The 19,242-nt window shown below is 35.1% G+C and overlaps 3 protein-coding genes across 3 annotated transcripts; all 3 read right to left on the reverse strand.

The window, feature by feature from the left end:
• Positions 1-3,281: 3,281 nt before the first annotated feature.
• On the reverse strand, positions 3,282-5,908 carry LOC139819136 (protein obstructor-E). Its single transcript, XM_071788324.1, has 3 exons — positions 5,508-5,908; positions 4,239-4,656; positions 3,282-4,061 (listed from the first exon to the last, which is right to left on the reverse strand). The coding sequence occupies exons 1-3, from the start codon at positions 5,767-5,769 to the stop codon at positions 4,034-4,036; spliced, it is 708 nt and encodes a 235-aa protein (XP_071644425.1). The 5' UTR covers positions 5,770-5,908; the 3' UTR covers positions 3,282-4,033.
• Positions 5,909-8,001: 2,093 nt separating this feature from the next.
• On the reverse strand, positions 8,002-11,704 carry LOC139818754 (protein obstructor-E). Its single transcript, XM_071787639.1, has 5 exons — positions 11,487-11,704; positions 10,120-10,314; positions 9,606-9,790; positions 8,668-8,900; positions 8,002-8,180 (listed from the first exon to the last, which is right to left on the reverse strand). Exons 1-5 carry the CDS (start codon positions 11,533-11,535, stop codon positions 8,144-8,146), a joined length of 699 nt encoding a protein of 232 aa, XP_071643740.1. The 5' UTR covers positions 11,536-11,704; the 3' UTR covers positions 8,002-8,143.
• Positions 11,705-14,906: 3,202 nt separating this feature from the next.
• Positions 14,907-18,061, reverse strand: Cpap3-b (cuticular protein analogous to peritrophins 3-B). The gene is made up of 4 exons (XM_071787875.1): positions 17,870-18,061; positions 16,322-16,633; positions 15,701-16,097; positions 14,907-15,092 (listed from the first exon to the last, which is right to left on the reverse strand). The coding sequence occupies exons 1-4, from the start codon at positions 17,901-17,903 to the stop codon at positions 14,972-14,974; spliced, it is 864 nt and encodes a 287-aa protein (XP_071643976.1). The 5' UTR covers positions 17,904-18,061; the 3' UTR covers positions 14,907-14,971.
• Between the last annotated feature and the right edge of the window lie 1,181 nt (positions 18,062-19,242).

A 19,242-nucleotide genomic window follows, 5' to 3' on the forward strand; every position in this document is an offset into this window, starting at 1 on the left:
GCCGAACCCCACCAGGGTCCCCCTTGGTCGCCCCGCTGGTTTGCCTACGTGCTCGACCTACCGACCAGCGGCGCCGAGCGTGATGAATTGTCCTGGTGCGCTTGGATCCTTCGATCTGTCGCGAGATATATTGATTTGGAGAGAAAGAAGAGAGAATTTCAGCCGAATAGATTGCGAAGCTATTGGAGAAAGTCAGGAAGAGTTCTCTAGAATGTGTGCAAAACATATAAAAACATGCGTCAGCAAATAAATCAGGCAAAAGTGTCGCGAATCAGACGCTATTATAGTGAGAAAAGAACGATTCTGCCAAGATCACAAGATAATAGCTGGAAGTTCTTTTGTGTCGGTACTTTTTCAGATAATGAGACATAAATTTTATCATTTTACTAATCAATTTAATAGAATCTGAATTTAAAAAACGAAGAGCTGTGTCCATATTCAAGACGCAAATTCGAGAAAAGCCGGATATAGTGCTTGGATATGATAAGGATAAGCTAATTATGTAAATCTAAGCGATGTAACAACAATCGTAATAGGCACGTTTGCAACAATCATCGTATCGGAAAAGCTGCCGAGAAGTCTATTTTTAAGCGGCTCAAGCACTCTCTATACGTCTTACGTAATACTATTCGTATGAAGAAACGAAGAATATTTCTTTGGCCGCGCAGGAGCGACTCGCGATTCATCATTCTTCTAATCATATATATCCTAATCTCTCGTGGCATCGCGATTGATTGCGGGAGAGCGCATCGCGTGTGTGAATAGATGACGTTGGACTTAATGCCGAAGCGCAGTCTTCCCGCGCCTCGAAATATCTGAGGATGCAATGTCCCCCGACACGTACGCTCTGCGTGTTCAACTATACGTTGCACAAGCGTGCTCGTTATTTTTCCGCGCGCTTATTAATGTACCGCGTAGCATTTGCGCGCTTTCGGCGAACGGTTGCGCAAATGGAAACATTATCGTATCACTCGACGCTTCTCATAAATGACAATTTAAGGATCGCGCTCGATCATTCAGGACGATTATAGTAAACGTACTTGGAAGATGTCGCTATTAATCAATAAAGGAGTAGGGATCCTTTAATGATCATTAAAGGATCCCTAATAAAGGAGCTTTCCCTGGTTAGAAAATTATAATCTAAATGAAGCTTTTGTTTCAAGTCCGATGAATTATAGTTCCGTACAGACGTCCGCGTCTCTATAAAAATGAATAATATAATATAACTAATAACATAAATAACAATAAATATATTAATAATATAATTATAATTGTAGATTATATCTGGGATAATTGTAGGAAATATCTGTCTCGAAATTTTTTAGATTATAGTCATCGATCGTGGTTCGGTCTTTTGTACTGATCAAAGACACGTTTTTCGTCGGCAAAGGAAAAGCGAGTTTCTCGGGGGAAAACTGAATATGGTAATTCAGCAAGGACACGTTGCATTTAACGGTTAATGCCAAGGCGCGATCTTCCCCTTGTGACATCACTGGCCAACGATGTAATACGCGTCCCGCTAAATGCGTTGTAATTGACGAACGCGTGTAATACTTAAAACGTGCACGCACGCAGATAGATATACTTACGTTCTTGGTATATTAACATGGTGCGAACGCTGATGCGTGCGCACGTTGGTGAGGCCCCTGGGGCATTAACCAGGGGCCTTACGCAAGACCCATCACGCTGGTCTCAGGGAGGAGGGACCAGATTGCCGGATAGTGAAAGCAGAGCCGAGGCGAGCCGGGCAAGTCGACAGATTGACCAGACATTCGAATTGAATGTATACGTTACGATGACGGTCAGTTAATTAGTTTAGACTTTCTATGAACAAATTGTCGAAAATATATTGCCAGAGAACCGCCAGAAAAATAGCATATAACTTATTCTATTTAAGAAGTCATACATATGATCTGCCGGTACTAATAAAATATTAAATAAATTATACTTAAAGAAAAGGAAATATATATCTCAGAGAGAGAGCTTGCTTATAAGAAAAGATACACATGATATATATCATGTTTTATATTTTATTTACTTTATTAAGACTTTTTATCTGCACAAAAATGCCGCGCAGGAATAAGAAATTTATTTTGGCCGAATTTATTTGGTTACGAACAAAATGCAAATTAACGATTGTGATATATTTCGTCGAATGCTTCGCGAAATTACGTAAAGAGAAAGGTTGCTATCAGGCAAATGAAGAGAAATTGTTAGCTCGGAAAACCGTGGCATGTTGTTTATTGTGCACCGTAAATCGCGCCGAATCGCCAGGTAGTTCTTGCAGTTTTCCAATATTTGAAAGTATGTAAAATATAAGAAATAAAGCAAATTTTCAGTAACGTACAATAAAAAATGTGAAGCAAAAATAATAAACTATGAAAAACGTTATTTGAAAATCTGTTTAATTGATTTTTCTTTACTATCATTAAAATGTCAAAAATACTTTAACAAAAGTAAATACGACTGAATAAGGCATAACACTGTAACGTCAGATGTTGCAATGTAATTGTATGATAGATGGGTTAATTAATTCTCACGCTGACATTTGACTCACCGAGTGAAATTCAGGATGCATTCGAAGAAGTAATTTTGCAAGTATTTTACGATATATTCTGGAGTATTGTGGAGTGAAGAGATTTTCGACGTGCGATCTTTTCTGTCAGAGAAAGTCATTATTGTAACACACAATATTTAACGATTTAACGATTTAACTAATATTACTTATATTATAAAATATGTTCGATTATAGCAATGCAGAAACTCTACACAATTATTATACTTCCCTTAATTAATTCTCTTAAATTTCTGCAGAAATATTTTCTCTTTTTTATCTTCTCAATTTAAACAGACCTAAAAAGTAAACAATGTTTATATCTATTAATATAATGATTCTTAATTTAATAACAATACTTTTATTTATTTTATAACGTATTTATCTTTTAATAATATACATTATGTATAATATATTAAATATATAATTTTAGAAAACTCTAAATTTTTCGCATATTTTGGATTAAATAATTATATTATCTTTGTAGAGAATATTTTAGGATTTAAGGGAAATTATATAATCACTTTAAAATTTTTTTATCTTATATATTTCTCATGAATAATATTATTTGCATAAGTATTTGTAAGTATAACATCTTTGATAAAATCTGAAAAAATTCTTCATTACGTATATTTTAATACAAATATTGACCTTTTTATACAACTTTTATCCGCGAAACTTACAGAAGAACTTAAGTTTATTATTAGAATTCATAATTAGAAAAATGAAAATGAACATAGAATCTTGTGTTTAAGCAATACATTATTATGTCAAGTAAATTTTAATTTCATTACAAAGCCAATTAATATCCAATCAAAAAGTTTTGAATAATTTTGTAAAAAGAAACTGAGGTAAAATCAACTCCAAACTTGTAAAAAAATTTGTAAACGGACTTTCGGAACATCTTGCATATAAAATGTGTACAATAATTATCAAGACGTAACAGTGTGTAATTCTTACAACATCGGCTAAAAATTATGTTATCTAATTGTAAGATAGAGTCCAGAGTGAAAGACTTATTTCCTCATTAGAATATATAATAAATAAATTTCATTCCTTGAGTTATTTAATCGCGGAATTGTGCGGGCGTTTGCATGTACGCGCTTTTACAATAAAATTTCGACATAATCGATAATTATATAAAATCGGACCGGTTCGAGCACGGAGGCTTTATCTAACGGATATAGAACTTGATATCGTCGGTCCGCGGGCTTTTCTTTTCGCGGGTTAATGATCCGCGACCGACTACGGCTAACTTTATTGCGGATTTTCCGAAGGTGAATTTGTTTACGTAAAAGGAGAAAGGGGTAGTAATTCGTCGCGGGGAGGGCGAAAGCGCGATCGCTCTCGAAAAGATCACGCAGCGATTTTTACGTAAGCGTGCATATCACATGCATTTATTGTTCCTATGAGTAAAATGATGAGCATTACACACGTAGCTGCAGTTAACTGCGCCATCCGCGGTTCTCCAGCTCACAATCAGTTCTTACGTTTGTAATAGTCCTCGCTGAAACATTACATTTTGTTATAAAGAGCAGTCTGAAGTATTTTTTGAAGTAAGCTTAATTTTGAAATTAGAGAAAAATGTTGAAAAAGAATTTGTCCTTTAAAAGACATAAATTATAATTCACTTTTTGCTTATTATAAAAGATTCTATCAAGAATTAAAAAAAAAAGACACTCACCATCCCTGCACGTATTCCGGTTCGGTGCACCTGAAGCTCTCCTCGTTGTACACAGTGCCAGGTTCGCATTGGCCCTTCTGCGGCACTACACCGTTCTTACAGATGTAGAACTTGGCGCAATCCTCGGGATGCGGGTACGTGGGATGCGGAAGGATCCTGCCGGACGGGCCGGCGACATCGCCGTCCGGGCATACGAAGCCGTCGTCCAGGACGTCGCGTTTCAAGTTTTCGCACAGGCGAGTGGCGTCCGCCGGCCAGACGCAGCTCGACATCTTAGGTTCGTAAATCAGCCCGGGCGGACAGGGCACCACCTGCACCACCCCGTCGATGCAGTTGACGAAACGATCGCACGCATTCGGGTCCTCGTGGCCGAAGATGCCGTTTGCGCGCGGGCAGCCCTTGCTAGGATGCGGCTCCTCTGTTCCGTCACAAATATGTTATTAGGTAATACCAATGCATGTATAATTATGTAAATGATTATGTAAGTTTTATATTATTTAATATATAATTATTATATAATTGTGATTTATCTTGACATTTGTAATTAAAAATAAAATCTATTCTTTTTAATTTTAGTGATTAAATTAAATATTAAATAGAATAATTAATATTTAATGTAAACATTAATTTTTACAGCAACTATTTAAAAACTATAAAAAATATTTAGCCTAAATTCGATTATAGTTTTATTAAATTTATCTTAGTTTTTTATTTTAATTTTTAATATATTTCTTGCTTAACTTTATTAACTTAAGTTTTTTTGTATGACCTAAATATTACTCCTTTTGAGGAAACGCGAAAAAGGCCGAACTCAAGAGCATTCGATTGTCCGTTCGTTAAAAACCGGTTCATACCGAGTTCTATTTTTGCGACTCTATATAATCGGCCATTCTTCTGGTTTGTCGAGCTGTAGGAGAATATATAAAAAAGCGTAAAAGAAATCTCATAATTGTAGAACTTATTTTCTTTAATCAATAGAATTATTAGAATGAGAGAACAAATTTGTATCTTGAACGAAAAACTTCTCAACTTTAAAGTGATCTATGTATAAATATAAAATAAAATAATACAAATAAAAATAAATATATTTTTTTTAAATTGCAAATTATATTTTTATACATGTGAAACTCTTTGATATTTAATAAGTCTTAAACAATTTTATCTCTCCGTTAATTTCTAATCCCAAGAGAGAAACTTAATTTTCTTTTAATTCATTAAAATCATAATAATCGTAGTAACGTAAATAAATCTATTTGTAATAATTCTTACGCAAAAGCGTGCGGTCGCCGCAAGGCACGTTCGCCGGTAAGTCGCAGAACTCCTTCTTGGGATTGTCATCCCTGAAGACGAGCCCGTCTTTGCAGAGCTTCTCCTCGGGCTGGCCGTCCACGCAGGCGTAATAAAGATCGCACTGTTCCGGATCGGGGAAAAAGCCCTTAGGCTCCGGGCAGCGGAACTGCGCCTCGCTCATTGCCAGAATTATCAGTGGCAGAAGACCACGAAGAAACACGTGCTTTCCCACTCCCGTCATCCTGAAGAGGGTCCCGAAGAGATTCGCGAGGGTCTTTCAGATCTCTAATCTCAAAGGTATCGCTCGGAGGAGGCTTTCTCTCCTTCCCTTCCTCTTCTTCTTTATCTTCCTTGGCCTCCTCTTCGACTTCGTCGGCAGCAACGCGTCGCGACGCTGATAAAACGTGACTGCGAGCCCGAAACGGGTTCTGTTTCGCTCGGCAGTCTCGCCACCACCTTGGTGGGTCCTTACTACTGCACATTTCCTGACCCTCCCTCCTCACACGGCTTCGCCCCCCTTTCGCCAAAAGTCCCGTCTTTCTCTGTCTGTCTCTTTCTTTTTGATCGAACTGCGAAACCGCTGCTCCTTTTTCTCCCGTCGCGAGTTCTAACGGGTGCATAGACGTAAGTTTTATTGCATTGCGTTATTATCGGCGCATATAAATTCCGAGACACTTCCGGGTGTCAACGGCGCGCGACTGGGTCGTTGCTGTTATGCTACCGCGTGCGCGTTTTGCATCCCTCACTTCACGCTTGGAACCCTCATGCAAATCGGCGGCTGCCGTATTACGTTTATCTTAAGCCTCCGATCAATTTCATCAGAGTCCGAAAGTCGAGACATTTTTGAAAGCGTAACGAGAGAGAAATTGTTTCGTGAGTTCGGAGAGAAACAATGATTTATTTGCTTATTTAAGTTAATAGAGCCATTATACGTCAATTAATTATCTAAATCTATAATTTTTCTGCACTGTGCATCGTTGTGGAGAAAACAAAAAAGTAACGATCTTGTTGATATAGAAACAGTTATGTACTTATTTAAGTTAATATGTCAATTATATGTACAATAATTACCAATCTTCGTAAACCGAAGAAACGGAAGAAATACAGATTCATGAATTTAAGAGTAATTAAAATACATATAAATCACAGATTTTTTAAACGTTATTTGATTTTATGATAGTATCGCGATATATACCGTTAAAAAAACTCTTATGTTATTCTCAGATAAAATTATAATTGTTGATAAGAGATAAGATTATCGCAATAATTGAGTATCTCATCAATTGAACATCACATTGTAAGTGCAGAATTTAATTTATTCTACTCTAACGAGTAGATTTAATCTTCAAAAAGTGTTCAGCAAGTGGCATTTGCGACGAACGCTCGTGAATTGGAAAGTTAAATGGAAGAATACCGTGCATAATAACTCACTCAACTTACCTGCCACGCGAGAGAAATAAATTGATCTCTCGCCAAGAAAGAGTAACGACATTTCTGTAATCCAATGCTTTAGGAATATAAAATTGCCATTTTCTTTGCGGTGCTTTTTACTAAAGCGCTCAGAGTACATGACGATTTATTTCTAATATTTTTTCTCTTTTCTTTTTTCTCGTAAATTTTTAATTAATTTTATTATGTACTTTGAGGATCTGGTTTTTTATTTTGTTTTCCCGTTTTTCTTTTACCCTCTTTTGGCGTAAGAACATTTTATATATATCTATTTTATCGTTGACAAATATTTGGAAAAGTGGAGCGAGCGAACGCATCTCTCGCTCGTAATCGATGCAATGCGAAAAAGAGTATAAGGGAAAAAGGGAGAAAGTGAATCACAGAACGAGAAACAACAGAGCAGTTCGGGAGAAAGTGATAGTCAACTGATCTCGTAACGAGAATGATTCAAGGCCTCTTGCACGTTCCTCGGAATGTATACCTACCGTTTCGAGAATCGATCGGCGACTGAGTCACCATTAACTTTTTCTGAGAAATATTGAAATCATTTTAAAATTGGTGGAACGTGGTGCTAGTTAATTAATTTTAATAATAGCATCTCTCTTTCTTTTTCTCGTTTTGTTTTTTGTACAACACAAATTGAGTTTTATTTAAACTATTTAAAGCTTGAAAATTCAAGCGGTCGAAACAAAAGAAAAAATATACTTACAACTTTGGAAGATTTATATGCATCTTTGTTTAATAATTAAAATAAATAGTATTGTTAGTGAACATTTAAATATTCTCACAAAGAAACATTGATATTTATAATTTATAATCACGAGCTTCTTGCATTAATCACACGAATCGAATCTTTAAGTTACTATATCATCGATTTTCTTTGTTACATTCTTCATTAAATAATTAAAGTAATTGAACAATTTTTGTAAGAAGACATTATCTCAATTCTAATCTGCGGCGCGTTTTAATTAACGGGAACCTGGGGAAAGGAAATCAGGTTTCGATTGACTGATCGAACACTAAATAAAGTAAAAATAAAATGTATTCCAAGACACTCAAATGGCTAAACACACACATGGAGTTACACGCTGGGCGAAGGGGGTGACGGGTGATTAAAGTGAATGTGCGGCGTCCCGATGCGGGACAGATGAGCGTGGACGACTTCCTTACGGCTTCTTGTCGTCGTCCTTGTACCAGTCCTCGCTGCAAGGTAAACGACAATTGTTGAATTCCTCGAACATTTAAATGAAGCGCAACAGCAGCACCGGCAACTTAATTAATAACTCAAAATCAAAATAAGAGATTTCATTAAAACGCAACTATGTAATGACATAATAATAATACAATAATAATTTATATAATTTCGTTACGCAAATAGCGAAAGGTGGAAATTAAATCTTAAAAATTACAATCACACGAATCGAAAAAAACTAATTAAACGCGTAATACTTAAAAAAGTCCGTTAACTGGATAAACTTATTTTAAAGTTCTCTTATTTAATATATTATTACGTGTTCAGAAAGTTTAGCAAAATTATATATATGTGCCCGCATGCCGAATATTCGGATGATGTCAACATGTTTATTCCTACGCAAACTTTTGGTGATCACACACTAATATACGCTAGCTCATTAATATGGAAATGTAATGACGCGGAACGATAATATGGTGAATGACAAACGGTTCGTACCATCCGGGAACGTTCTCGGGTGAGTCGCATCTCTGCTGCTCCTCGTTATAGACGGTGCCGTCGCTGCAGCCCTGCTCGCGCGGCGTCACACCGTTCAGGCATACATAGAACTTCTGACAGTCCTCGGGATGCGCGAATTTGGGATGATCGACCAGCATGCCCCTGCTGTCAACCTGGCTCTCGATCGGGCACTCGAAGCCGTCCTTCAGCTTCTTGTTCAAGACCCCGCAGCCCTGCATTGTGCAGCATATATTATCGTATCGTTGCATCAAGAAGCATTATCGACTAGCACTTTGATTTAGCGATTTCTGGGTGAACTCGTAGTCGAAGATTGATCTTTCTTTGCTAGATTAGACGCTCTTGGTGTCCAATTTTTTTTAAATATTGGACGTTCTCATTCTCTTTTCCCATTTTTTACAACTTTTAATTTCTAATTTTCCCAGTTTTATTTTAACACAGTTTTATAATAAGAATTTTACTAAATAAGTGATGTTAATTCGATTAGAAGAATTGTAACTGAAGATTAGGATTTCGACATCTCATGAGTGCTGTTTGTTTCCTATAGGGACTCCTAAGTTCAAATGCCAACAAAATTGCATCGAAATACCTCAAACCTAGCCAAAGATCTGTAATTGTAATTGGGAGAAAGTATGTGCGTTGTAGGGTACATTAGACGTGCGTACTTTCTCTCAATTAAAGATCTAACTTCGGCGAATTTCATAGCTTTTGTTACAATTCCGAATAAATTCCTCTAATAACTAAACCCTCGTTGAGGCCGCTCTAGAATTAGACGCAAAATATGACTTTGTTACGTATACACATGCAATGTAAAAGTCAAGATTTTACTTCCGGAACTTTAACATTAATTAATTTTATCGCTAACCGCGTGTCGTAACCAATGGATAAGTATAACAAATTCTTTCTTAAAGCTTTCTCACCTCGCGACCCGCGCTGTCCGGCCACACGCAAGTTCCGCTGTACTCGTCGAAATGTAGCCCGGTGGTGCAAGTGATCTCGATCGCCTCTCCGTCGATGCAATTGTAGAAGACGTTGCACACTGACGGGTCAGGATGCGCGAAGAAGCCGTTTCGTCGCGGACACTTCTTAGTTGGCTGTGGAGGTTCTAATAACAAAGACGGTCAATCAATCGATTGTGTAGCATTATTAACGCTATATATTTTAAAGTGGAAGAATATTATATATTTAAGTTGTGTAAAAAATATATAAAACGTGATTTTATTTCATAGATATAAATAGATGAAAATAAACACATATTATTTTTGTATAATCGTAAAAATAATAATTTGCCTTTAAATTTAATTTGTAATTACCAACGAAGATAATGTTATTAGAGAGAAAATTATTAAATTAGAAATTTTATTTGACGCCAGCAACGGATGTGTTTATTTTTTAGAATATGTTTCTTCACAAAATATCGTTTTAATGTCTTACGTAATTCGAGACGGTCGCCGCAGTCGACGTTGAAGACGTGGTCGCACTTGTTGACCTTGCGATTCAGGGGATCGAACACGAGACCGTCCGGGCACAGCTTCTCCGTTGCCACGCCGTCGTTGCATTCGTAATACTTGTCGCATTGTCTGCTGTCCTCGTACTGGCCGTCCTTGTTCGGGCAATTGTACGCGGCGTCTGTAAACGTTGCCGACGATTAATATTCCACCGCGGTCTTACACCGCAAGCGGAAATCGATCTGGCGTTTCCGGTAAAACACGGAGGTGGTCGAACCCGTTCGACCTGCCGTCGTCGAATTCTTGGATCGGGCATTATTTCGTCGTTTGTTACGTAATTTTGTCTTGGGCGCGCTCCGACCGTATACTTATGCAACTCGCCGAACGAGAAAACTGACATTTACGATTTAGAAAGTTCGCTCTCGCACTGTCTCCGCACTAATTCTAACGGATATCTCCACCGAGCCCGAGAGCTACTCTCTTTCACACTTTTCTCCTTCATTCTTGTTGCAATTCTATCGGTTGATATATAATTCACTAATATTAAGCAATTTATTAATATCCAATGTTAACTAACATCTCAGTAATAACAATCCCACATTTTATTGATAACCGTGATAAAAATAGTTTATTGAGATTTTTCAATATCAAAAAATTCAGTAACAGAGTTTTGTGCGGCTACTATAAAAATTAAAAAGTCAGAGAAATGTACAGGTATATTATTATATAACACATTTATACGACGTATATGCACATTAGATTTTTGTTGCTGTAACATTAAACACATTTATCGTATCAAAAGTATCAAAAAGTATTTGGAAAGTTTAAGTATATTATATTTAATTGTATAATTAGAATTTGTAAAGATATAGTATTCGAAGAAAGTCATCAATGCTTATTTTGTAACTGAAATGCTTACGTTATAATGGGATAACTGAAATATTCTTATTTTTCTTTTACTTTTAATTAGCAAAGTTAATTTGGAAGATGGAGCACAAAGAAATAGGAGCATAAGAAAAGTGCTCATAAGAAATATATATTTTTTTTACAAAATTACCAATAAAACTTACTTTACTTTTTTTCTAGAGAATTTTACATCAAGTGTACAATTAAATTTGTCTGAAGTAGATTACATTATAAATAACAGTTATTAATAAATAAGTGATAATTTATAGTAATATTAATATCATCGACATCTAACAATTAATTTTTTAAGAATAGCAGTAATTAATTTTGATGTTACAAGAGAATATTTTCAAGGATTTTCAATGATGCAAGAACAACACTCTTTGCAATACTTTAGAACGTTATTTCTTTCATTCCCGTTTTTTGACAATCACGATTGATACTCACGTGTCAGCGCGATCGCGCCTATCAACGCGACAATCCCGGCCGTGATCATTCTTTCCTCGTTTGCTCGTGCTTTCTTTCGTCGGATCGTCGCGGGATGATCCTAGATTGCACTGAGGTTCACTAAAACGGACGGACGGCTAAAATTAAGCTATTTAATTTTTTATCCTTCTTTGGAATTGGTCCGAGGTCGCCCTCGCGAAACTGCAGCTCTTCGGCTACTCGCCGGCTGGGTATACCTCACGGATCCCCACTATTACCACAACGCAAATCCCACTTTCGCCGTCGCTTTTCATCGATGGTCACTCGTCGAGAATGAAGATTGAGAAGACAGGAGAAGGGAAGAGAGAGAGAGAGAGAGAGAGAGAGAGAGAGAGAGAAAGAAAGGAGACTTTTACTCTCCTCTCTCCTCTCAGCGCTCTCACTTCGACACGTCCTTCGTCCCGTTTTTCTTTGATGAGAAAAATGCAAATCATAATCGCGCTGCTTCGCAACGACAATTACGGATAAATGCTGGGAAATTTCATGAATATTTCAGTTATACCATCTTTTCCATCTGGGGGAAGATTTAATTAATTTCTCAAGATGGATAAGCAGAATAAAATTTATTGCACTTTGATAAAAATAGATATATATAAATAATTGAACAAATAAAAATATATGGGAAATAAATGTCAGATTTATGAATTATAAAGAAAATGTGTACGATAAAAATAATATATGACATAAAAAATGAAAGTGACTAGAAAAAAGACGATTTTTTAAATATTTCTTTATAAATATCATTTTTATTAAATATTCGAAAGTCTAGCGACGCCTGGAAAAATCGTAAACTCAAGATGAAGAAAATGAACGTTTTAAAAATCTAAGAAAGCGTTGATATCTTGGAGAATCGTTTGCCCGCATTTCTAAACGAACGATTTCAAATGAAGGATAGTAGATTACGCATCACTGATTACCAGGAAACGACAAGTTTTTGTTGGGCTTTCTTCTCTTAACTGTCGTTTAACATTCACCTTCGCTGTTCTGACAATGAAAAACTGATTTCTGCGACAATGTTACTGTCCGTTATAGTACTCGCCTATTAATTTAGTAAAATATTCACAACAAGTTTAAGACATAAAAGTCTGTATATCGTCAATTACCTATTAAGGGGTTAGACTAGTGTGACGGGCGTTTTTTCAGGGTAATTTTCAGGAATTAATTTCTAACAAAATATTTATGAAACACCAACAATTTTTTTTTTATTATCTTCTATACACATTGAAGAACGTGTCAAAATTTTGTTGTCCAAAAAAATATAAAACTCGTTGAGTTAAGCCGCTTCGCGCATTCCTATGATTTTCGGATGGTGTACATGATTTCGCGAAAACCAGTCGTCTGAAACAAAAATAAAAAATATGCTTATTATCTATATTGTATTGGCTTTCGGTTGACGGAGCATTTTATTTTTATTTTTTTTTCCATTTTTGACGACGAGAAAAAAATTCCTGAATTTTTTACTGCAATTGGGCAAAATTCAGGAATTTTTTTCTCGTCGCCAAAAATAAAAAAAAAATAAAATGCTCCGTCAACCGAAAGCCAATACAATATAGATAATGTGCATATTTTTTATTTTTGTTTCAGACGACTGGTTTTCGCGAAATCATGTACACCATCCGAAAATCATAGGGATGCGCGAAGCGGCTTAACTCGACGGGTTTTATATTTTTTTAGACAACAAAATTTTGACACGTTTTTCAATGTGTATAGAAGATAATAAAAAAAAAATTACTGGTGTTTCATAAATATTTTGTTAGAAATTAATTCCTGAAAATTACCCTGAAAAAACGCCCGTCACACTAGTCTAACCCCTTAAACTAAAGTACATCAAATTTTGAATTTAAAAAATTTATTTATTTATTTTAAATATAGAAGACAATTTTATATGCAAGCTTTTTCCAACATATCTTATAAAATATTTTTAAAAAAATATTACAAAAATATAAAATATTAAAGACTAGGTATAAGGTTATTAGAAAACATTTTACGGATTTAATTAATTGCTTGCTTAAGTTTATCATAATTTTTTATTATTTCTCGTTAATAATTTAATAAAAAATAAAATTGTAACTACTTTAGTGAAAAGTAACTATATTTCTTATCGAGTTGATATACTGATTATATCAATTAGAAATGTAACACACAGACTATTTTAATCATTTAGATAATGTTCCATGATCTTTAAATGGAATGTACATCGCAATAACACGATATTTCATTGCAGCAATTGAGTCAATTACAAAGTTTTTCTTCGTCATGCACAACGATGCTCTTCCCGTTTCGCTCTCACTCACGCTTCGTCTTCCGATGTTTTTTTTCCGGGAAAGTGAGAATTGTTCAATACGTATGGTTTATTGATCTTAGGTTCACAACTATGTGGTTTTATTCTAATCATCTCCTGCTGATAAAGCAAATTAAATCTTTGTGGCCTAACAATATTTTTTCTGTGTAAATTATATAAACTTTTCTACTCACAATCAGTAAACTGCACGCATTATTTGTCAATCTTGAAACACAGTCTCATTTGAGTGTAAATTCGCATGATTAAATCGATAATTGATTTAACAATAATAGTAATAAGCATTTTTTATTAAACTACTGCAAAGAATTTATTGCTAAAAATATCACCCTAGTCACCCTAGGGTTCGAACCTGGACCTTCCTTCAATTCGTGATAAGCGTCCAGTTCGACCGTTTATCACCACAATAAATTTCAATTTATTAATTAATTGAATGGTGCTAATGTGTTATTACATTAAATATATTTATTACTTGTTATATTTAATATTACGGTTTATAGATAGTTTTGCAATCTCATCTAAGAAGTTTTGTCTAATATCAATGTTCTAACAATATTCACTGTCTTCAACTTATGTAAAGTGATCTTTGTCTCACGATCAGGCTTACGAAAGCATTACGTTAGAGCTGGATTTCGGAAACGTTTCCCATGCATGAAATGCGAGGAATGTCAATCGATATCGTACGAGTACTTTCACCGCTCACGTAAATTTAAGACACGATCTGAATTTATTGCGGAAGAGTTCCGATTCCAGATTTTAAAATAATCTTGCGAATTTTTTCCAAATAGGCTTATTATCATCAAAAATCAAAAAGCTGAAGACCTTAATACGGATATTAATAAATAAATAATAGTAATATATAATATAATGTATTAATTAAATAAAAATGTAAAAATGTCACCGGGGTATCGACCAGCAGACTTCGAATAATTTTCCTCAGAATTAACAGCTTACTTACTTTTTCTAAACTGTTTAAAGCTAGATTTACGATGTATCATCTGTCTAAGCAACCTATTTCGAAGACAGGATTTATGACGGAATATATTTTGAAAGACATGTGTTTGTAGTAAAGATAAGTTTATTATACAATAGGGCGGTTTAGAAATAAAGACTTAAAAACCTACATGCTTAATCTAACATCTTGACCCTAAACGGTCGGTCTGGTGCTTTTTCTTCTGCTTGGTCCACCGGTGGGCTTGGGTTTGGGCGGTGGATTCTCCAAGGCATCCAATTCTTCCTCGGTCAGCTGACCTTTGTACCAGTCTTTGCTGCAATTAAATTATTTGCTTTAGATATATGTTTAATGATAAATGAGAAGAGGAATATGTAAAATGGCGTAAGCTGTATTTAAATTAAACTGTTTTAATCTTTCGATGAATTTGATGTACATAAAAGAGACGCGCAATTCTGAAAATGACATGCAAATGAATTTCCTTCTCTTCATAAGAAAAAATTGCTCTGTTTTTGATTGTATAATGTATATCATAATTTAAATTATAAATCTATATTTTATTATTCAAGTTTTTTATCTTTTTTAATGCGTTTAATTTTTAATTTCTTTAATAAGAGGATTAAGTTTGACTTAATTTTTTACTTAAATGTACTTTTTGCTCAGAATACTTGGCATCTGTATATATTTCTGATTACTTATATCAATTTTATAAACTTTTTATTACTTATAAAAAACAATTTGTAGCAAAAAATCTGCATTATTTTTAGATAACAAGAGAGAGATAATTTTTGAAATACTAAAAAATGATAATTATTTGCACAATTTCGACCTGTTTCTTATTTTCTAAACGTCATCGATACGTATCATTATTTAGTTTTCATGCTCCTTAATAATAAAATTCAAGTTTTGGTACATAATTCGTACCATTCGGGTATTTTTCTGGCCCAGTCGCATTTTCCACTGCGCTCGTCGAATGCCTGGCCGAGTTTGCATCCACTTCGCCTCGGTACTTCACCATTGACGCACACATAGAAGTACTGGCAGTCCTCGGTGTCGGGATAACGTGGATGCGTCGCGGCCACAGACTCATCGACCTTCGGGCAGGTGAAGTTGAAGAGCTCGCGGGAGCCGCAGCCCTTCTTCTGCGCCTCATCCGGCCAGTTGCAGATGCCGGTCTTCTCGGAGAAGACCAGACCGTCCGGGCAAGTGATCATGTTGAACTTGCCCTCCACGCAGTAATAGAAGGTATTGCAATTCCTGGGGTCCTCGTGGGCGAAGTAGCCGTGCATGCGAGGACAGTGTGATGACGGTTGTGGCTTTTCTACGGAAAGGAGTAGATATATAAAAATGGAGTAATTAAAAAGTATAAAATTTTTTCGATATAACCAAAAGCAGATTATTATGTAAAATAAAGGTTTGAAAAAATTATGTATCACTGAAAGAATGCACACGTAATATTAAAATTTTTTAAATAATGCTCTCGAAGCACTTGATCGATTTCGTGAATCATTGCACGATGTATAAACAACAGAGGAGTTTGCTTACGTCTCTTGGGTCTCTTTGAGCAATCGATGCCGAACGGCAAGTCGCACTTCTCGTGCTGCGGGCTGAAATCATTGAAGACGAGACCATCGGGACACAATTTTTCCGTTATCTTGTTGTCGCGGCAGTCGTAATATTTATCGCATTGTTCCGCGTCCGGGAAGTATCCGTTGGGCTCCGGACACTGGTCCTGGAGCTCGTCATCGTCGTATTCCTCCACTGGCTCCTCTTTCTTCGGAGCCGTTGTGGCCGAAGCGACTTTCCGACGGCTTTGCTCAGCGGCCTCTTGTTTCCTTGTCAAAGCAGTGGCAGCTCCTGTGACAAAAGGATTAAAGTATAATATAAATGAGAAATTATATATTAACAAGAACAAAAAGAACTCTAATTGAATTTTTTAGCATTTTCGATTCTGATCATGTCTCAATATTATTTTATCAGCGCTGAGTCGTAAGAAGTATTCCAGTGCATTTTATACTTATTTAATGGATCAGTTTCTGTTATATAACTAAGAAATCTTTTTGGGAGAAAAAATTATCGAATAACTATACGATCATATGGAAAATTTCAGTCTCATTTTCGTTAAAACAAATCTTTAAAGATTTCTATGGGTCAAAACCTTCAAATTTGTTCGGACTGCTTTGCGTCATTAGTTGTTCAGCAAAGCAGAAAACAAAGCGAAGTAAAGAAAAAAAATTAAGGAAGACAAGAGTGAACGTGTTAAGGCAGAGGGTCGACTGGTCCCTCGGCACGTTTTCAAGGCGGCACGTCGTCTGCGTCCCTGAAGATATGCCGGTCGACCTCGCGAGCGCGAACGAAGAAAGTGAGAAAGTGGCCGAGCTCCCGTACGTATACGCTCGGTCGGTCGGTCGTCCACAACTTAAATGTCGTTTAATCGGCTCGATCTGATAGCTTTCGAGCGCGCTGTTAGCGGACTTCGACTCCGATATACAGTTTAACCGGACAACTAGATGCAGACGATCTCGGACAAAACGCGTCAATTCCCGAAAGAATTATTTTCCCCGATTATCTTACCTTTATTTTTTAACTTAAAAGCTTTTAATTATATTAAACTTACTTATCTATTATAACTAATATAGAAAGTAGAGAACAGGAAATATACAATAGAAATTGAAAATAATATATAATATAAATTAAAATGTTGTTTTTTTATAATAATATATATATTTCATAAATTAAAGATAAATATATTTCTTAACTATTTTATTCATTTTATATTAAAAGTATATAAATTAAATTTATAAAATACGCGGATTTTTGATAAGTTTTTACCAACGTATATATATGTCCCACATATGGCAAATATTGAAAAGTTTTCACTTTTTCAATACTGCAAATTTTTTATTCATTTGAAATTGACAAACAGAAAAGATAAAATGGTCGTGCACAGCAAAAATAAACAGATTCTATCGTAACACTTTTGCGTATAAAAAAAAATTCCAAAAAGATATTAAAAAGTTCAGCTTTATTTCGGATCTCGTGTTAGCTACTCGGTTTTGTCTTGAACTGATAAAGATCATGATAAGAGCTCACCGAAACAGATCAGGAGAAGAACTATCGTCTTCATCCTGACGAAGGATGGGCGCCGATTGAGAAAGAGAGAAAAAGAATGACGTCACTATGTACAATGATCCAGTCGTAGTAACGCGGTCGTATCGGTGACTAGAGACTACTGGGCCCCTTCAAACGTCGGGGTCTTATATGCGGCCCCCACTTCATCCGAGGTTACAACACTTGGTGTTCACGTAGAGAGTCTATGGGGGGAAAATCGACAATCTTCTATATGTACACATATGCATGTACACATCAATTTTCTCAGCTCGTCTAAAATTACATATAAAATTGCATATTAGAAAATTGCGTATGTAGCGTACGAGATACGTTAAAATCACCGATAATGCTTTTGCTGACATTGTTTACGTTGTATTTGTTAAATAAACACTTGTCAATATATTTACTGACTTTCGCATATCAGTAAAAATAACTTTTCGTCAAAATTATTTCGAAATAGTGTGAATGCTATTGGCAAAACCTTTGTCAGCGATTTTAATCCCCAATACATACTTACATGTGTATATATATGTATATATATTATATGTATAATTAATATATTTTATAATTAGTTCCATGGTGCACTTGTAATTATTTATGCGTTTTATATAATTATTCATGTATCACATATAGAACAAATTGATACGCTCAAATTTCGATAAACCTAAATTAAATTACAACAATTGTAAAGTTTGAAGCAAAAATTTAAAGTAAAATATATAAAAGGAGGATGTGCGCTACGAAAACAGTGCACAATCTCGCGAAAATCAATATTTTCTGGTAACTTTATATTTACCTGCGAGATATTTTTAGCATACCAAAGTCTTCCACACGCCGAGAAAACAACGTGAAATTCCAGTTTCTTCCCTTAATGTTTCCAGTTTTCGTCTTTGCGTATTGTTACCTGCGGCGTAAAAATTTCGAGACGTGATAATACTGCTCAATTAATAATAACACTGTTTTATATTGAGTTTCATTCAAAAAGAATATTATTTTTTAAAAATATTTTTAAATAACAATTGGTATCTAAATATAATCATATGTGAATTGTGCTCATTAATTTATATTTTTACTTTGTTGCTCTTAAATAATTGTAATATTAATAATAACAATTTACAAAATAATATTTTTTAAATATATGAAATACACATAACAGTAAAATATGTATTAATACAAAATCAATTCTTGTTACTTTTTGTTTTTCTAAATGTTAAAATATTTAAATATTTTCTTATGTTTAGCATCTAAGATTCAATAATGTAACACATTCAATTGTTTTGCACACATTTTATAATATATACATATACACACACACACACACATATATTCTTATATATATATACACGGACCAAGGA

This window comes from Temnothorax longispinosus, chromosome 9 (assembly GCF_030848805.1).
Source record: "Temnothorax longispinosus isolate EJ_2023e chromosome 9, Tlon_JGU_v1, whole genome shotgun sequence".
NCBI classification, from domain to species: domain Eukaryota; kingdom Metazoa; phylum Arthropoda; class Insecta; order Hymenoptera; family Formicidae; genus Temnothorax; species Temnothorax longispinosus.